The sequence below is a fragment of the Acanthisitta chloris genome, unplaced genomic scaffold (assembly GCF_000695815.1).
Source record: "Acanthisitta chloris isolate BGI_N310 unplaced genomic scaffold, ASM69581v1 scaffold560, whole genome shotgun sequence".
Classification (NCBI taxonomy): domain Eukaryota; kingdom Metazoa; phylum Chordata; class Aves; order Passeriformes; family Acanthisittidae; genus Acanthisitta; species Acanthisitta chloris.
Window position 1 is genome coordinate 2,309 of NW_008650802.1, and position 4,592 is coordinate 6,900.

General features: G+C 53.3%; 1 protein-coding gene across 1 annotated transcript; it reads right to left on the minus strand.

Annotated features, from left to right (window-relative positions):
- Positions 1-1,121: 1,121 nt before the first annotated feature.
- On the minus strand, positions 1,122-3,226 carry LOC103797802 (ETS translocation variant 3-like; the record flags this gene model as incomplete). The annotated part of the gene is made up of 2 exons (XM_009070037.1): positions 1,122-1,237; positions 2,989-3,226. Coding segments are annotated over 2 exons (354 nt in total), but the record flags the coding sequence as incomplete, so codon positions are not given.
- Between the last annotated feature and the right edge of the window lie 1,366 nt (positions 3,227-4,592).

Sequence of the window (4,592 nt, forward strand, 5' to 3'; positions counted from 1 at the left end):
GAGATTTCGGGATCTGGGGGGTTAACTCCTCCAAAAAGCATCTTGCAAAGGATCTTCTTCCAAGGGAAACGAGTGCTGACTCCAGGAGCAAAGTGAATCCCTGCTGTTGGCAAGAGGCTAAAAGGCCTTGGAGGGGGAGAAGGGAACAACTATGCTCCATTCCCAACGTTTTTCATTCTCCTGCCCAGGGAGAGTGGGGAAATCCCTGGGATTTAGACAAGCACAGCAGTTCCTTCCCCCTCTGGAAGCTCTGAGCTAACTGGGGACAGGGGGAAGAGGCAGAAGTGGGTTAAAAACAGCTCCTTCTGGTCAGAAGCTGAGCAAACGAAAGGCCTGGGCAGGAGCAGGGAGTGGAGCAAAGTGCTGCCAATCCATGGATTTCCTAGCCAGACTCACCTGGACCTCTGACCACCAAGGGTCATGTTTATATGGACCCATAAAGTCACCTCAGAGCCACGTGAGAGGCAAAGTTTGTGCAGCAGAGCTAAATCCTCTTCTCCAAAGACACCCCCAACCTCCCAGGGAGGCAAACCCACCCCCAAAGCCACCCAAAACCCAAAGCAAACCCAACCCACTGCCACACAAAGAGGAAAGCCAAATCCCTCCAGTCTCCCTGTGCCAATCCCAAGGGAAAGGGCACTCCAGATAAGGTTTTATGGCAGCCCAGACATCCCCCCCAGCAGCTCTGGTGGACTCAGGGACGTTCTGAGTAGGACAGAGGGATGTGGAGAGGATAGAGGGATGTGCAGAGGGCAGAGGGATGTGCAGAAGGATGCGGAGAGGGATGTGGAGAGGGCAGAGGGATGTGCAGAGGGCAGAGGGATGTGCAGAAGGATGTGGAGAGGGATGTGGAGAGGGCAGAGGGATGTGCAGAAGGATGTGGAGAGGGATGTGGAGAGGGCAGAGGGATGTGCAGAAGGATGTGGAGAGGGATGTGGAGAGGGCAGAGGGATGTGCAGAAGGATGTGGAGAGGGCAGAGGGATGTGGAGAGGGATGTGGAGAGGGCAGAGGGATGAGCAGAGGGATGTGGAGAGGGATGGGCAGAGGGCAGAGAGATGTGCAGAGGCCTCAGGATGTGCCCCGGGCCTTGCCAGGAGGGTCAGCCCTGACCTGCACTCACCGTTAGGCCGAATGTTGATGAAGGGATAGTTGGGCATCACCAACTTGTTGAAGTTGAACTTGTAGGTGAACCTTTTGCCTTTTGTCTTGTGGAGGATCCTCTTGTTGTAGTAGTATCTGAGAAGGGAAGGGAAAGTCATCAACCAAAGTCGATGAGTTCAAGGTGTTTCTTTCAGCACTGTCAACGTTCACCTCTGAGGGGGCTACAAAAAGGTGCCCGGAGAGTTTGGAGAAGGATCTCAGGGACATGGAAGGGATTCTTGGGGTGTCCTGTGCAGGGTCAGGAGCTGCTAATTCTTGTGGGTCCATTCCACAATATTGGGATATTCCATGATTTCTGTGACTAACACAGGAAAACCTCAGCTGATCATAAGTTGACACAACTTGTGTCAGTTGACACCTACTCCTCTTCCAGCACATTACTTGGGAGAAGGAGCAAATGGAACCCAAGAGCTGAGGGAAGGGCCCAAATCACCTGGGATGGCCTTAGGATTGTTTTGATCCTGCAACCTTCCAGCCCAGGGATTGCACAGCCCACAGGGAAGAGGCTGGAACGGGGAGAGCTGCTTTCTGCTGCTTCATGCCTCCAAGGAAGTTGCTTCTCTTCTCTTCACCCATTTGCACCTTTGGATTAAAACCACTCCCTCACCTGCTCAGCTAATCTGCTCAGGGCTTGGAGTCTCATTCCCTCACCTGCTCAGGGCTCAGAGTCTCATTCCCTCACCTGCTCAGGGCTTAGAGCCTCATTCCCTCACCTGCTCAGGGCCTGGAGCCTGATGAGATCTCTCTCAGTCCTCTTCTCCAGACTAACCAGGCTCAGCTCAGTCTCTCCTCATCAGGGAGATGCTCCAGATCCTTCCTCATCCTCATGGATGTGATCACCCAACCACTTCCTTATCCCCCTAACACTCAGCTCCATCGCCCCATGGAGACAGGAGGATGCTGTGCCATGCCAAAGGGACACAGAGGTGTGGAGAGGGTGCCAAGCCACACTCAGGGCTGGAGACAGAGGTGACTCTCCATTCCTCAGCACCAACTCTGGGTTTCCTTCCTGTTCCTGCCGAGACTCTCCCGATTGCTGCTGTGTTTGCCTTGGGCAGCTCCACCCAGGAGGTATCAGAGGGTGTGAGGCAGCGAAGTCCACGGTGGACACTGATAATGCCACTCCTGGCAGGGCTCAAACGCTGGAAAACCTCTGAGGATCATGTTGGGTTTCCACTGTTTCACTTCCCAACACGCAAGGAAATCCGACACAAAACGTCTAGGGAAGGGTTGGAAAACGTGAGGGTGAAGTTCTGCTGGAGGTTTGGGAAGCAGCAGGTGAGGAATGCTCAGCCCTGGCTGCACAACCATGGAATGGCTTGGAAGGACCTTAAAGATCACTGAGGTCATGGCAGGGACACAACTCCACCAGCCCAGGCTGCTCCAAGCCCCATCCAACCTGGTCTGGGACACTCCCAGGGATGGAGCAACCACAGCTGCTCTGGGAGATCCATCCCAGTGCCTCAGCACCTCCCAGGGAAGGGTTTATCCCTCATATCCAATCTGGACGAGCACATGGAATCCTAGAATGGCTTGGGTGGGAAGAAACCTTAAGGATCATCTTGTTCCGCCATGGCAGGGACACCTCCCACCAGCCCAGGGTGCTCCAAGCCCCATCCAACCTGGTCTGGGACACTCCCAGGGATGGAGCAACCACAGCTGCTCTGGGAGATCCATCCCAGTGCCTCAGCACCTCCCAGGGAAGGGTTTATCCCTCATATCCAATCTGGACCAGCACAAGGACCCTGGAATGGGTTGGTGGGAAGTTCCACCCCCCGAGCAGCATTCCCTGTGCCAGGCCCATTATTCCCTGTGCCAGCCCTCACCTCAGGGCTCGGCTCAGCTTGTCGTAGTTCATCTGGGGCTTGCACTTCCTCCTGCCCCAGAGCCGAGCCACCTCGTCGGGGTCCTTGATGACGAACTCTCCGTACTCGCCCTGCTGCCAGGCGATGACGTGCCGGAACTCCTCCTTCTGCAGCAGCTCCAGGATGAAGTGCCACAGCTGGATCTGCCTCGAGCCAGGGCTCGACTCTGTCTTGTAGGCCCATTCTGGGAAGTGGTAACCTGGGGAGGGACCAGGAGCAACCAGAGCCAAAGTCACTTCGGCAGATTCCTGAAAATCCACCAAACGCTCCTCTAATGCCATTAAATATTCCCACAATGTCACTAGATATTCCTGTAACTCCCTAAAATATTGTGATTCCATCCCATATTCCTACTACTCCATCAAATACTCCTATAATTCCATTAGTTTTCAAATTCCATTAAACAGTTCTCAAATTCCATTAAACAGTTCTCAAATTCCATCAAATCGTTCTCAAATTCCATTAAATATTCCTACAAATCTATTCAATATTCCTGCAAATCTATTCAATATTCCTGCAATGCTATTAAATCTTCCTATAACATCATTAAATATTCCTGGAATTCCATCCAATATTCCTGCACATCCGTCCAATATTCCCTTTCCATTAAATATTCCTGTCATTCCAACAGATATTCCTACAATTCCATTAAACGTTCCCACAATGCCATTAAATATTCCTGTAATGCCACCAAATATTCCCATAATTCCATCCAATATTCCACATGGAAGCAGAGAGATCCTGTTCTCCTCCTCCAGCTCCTCATTTCTCACTCCCTTCAGCCCTTTCTCCTTGGAGAATCCCCCAGAACACCAAGAGGTAGAACTGGAAGTGTGAGGAGCCCAAAAGCTCTGGATAGTGCTCCCGTCTGGAGCTGAAATAAGGCAAGTAAATCCACTGGGATGAAATCCTGGAATGGGCTGAGCTGGGAAGGACCTTAGAGAACATCCAGTTCCACCTTGGGACACCTCCCACCAGCCCAAGTTTCTCCAAGCTCCAACCAGCCTGGCCTGGAACTCTCCCAGGGCTGGGAATAAGGCAACTGATCCCAACTGGAGCCTCTGGTGTGTGGATATTGGGGGGGAAGGCAGAAAACTCCCAGTGCCTGCAGCTCCACATCTCCTGGAGCTCCTGATCCCACTGTGCCAAGAGATGTTCCTGAGGGACTGCCAACCCAGATCCCTCGGGATACCTCCCAGCAGGAGATGGCTGAGGTGTTTGTGTGGCCACAGCTTCAGGCTGAGCCTTGGGAGAGGTCACATCCTGCTCCGGTGTCTCCCACAGCACCACCGAGGGCTGGGACACAGCTCCAGGCTCCAGCGGGAGGGATCCACCTCAGGCATCCCAAATCCTCCAGGGAATCCACCTCCAGCAGCAATTCCCTGCAGTCTGAGCCCGTAACTCCAGTCCTCACCCAGTAAGGAGCTGCTCCATCCTCCCTCTCGCCTTTGGAAGAGGTGGAATTAACCCCCCCGGAGCAGAGAGTTTGGGAGAGGTGGGATTAACCCTCCCTGGAGCAGAGAATTTGGGAGAGGTGAGATTAACCCTCCCTGGAGCAAAGAGTC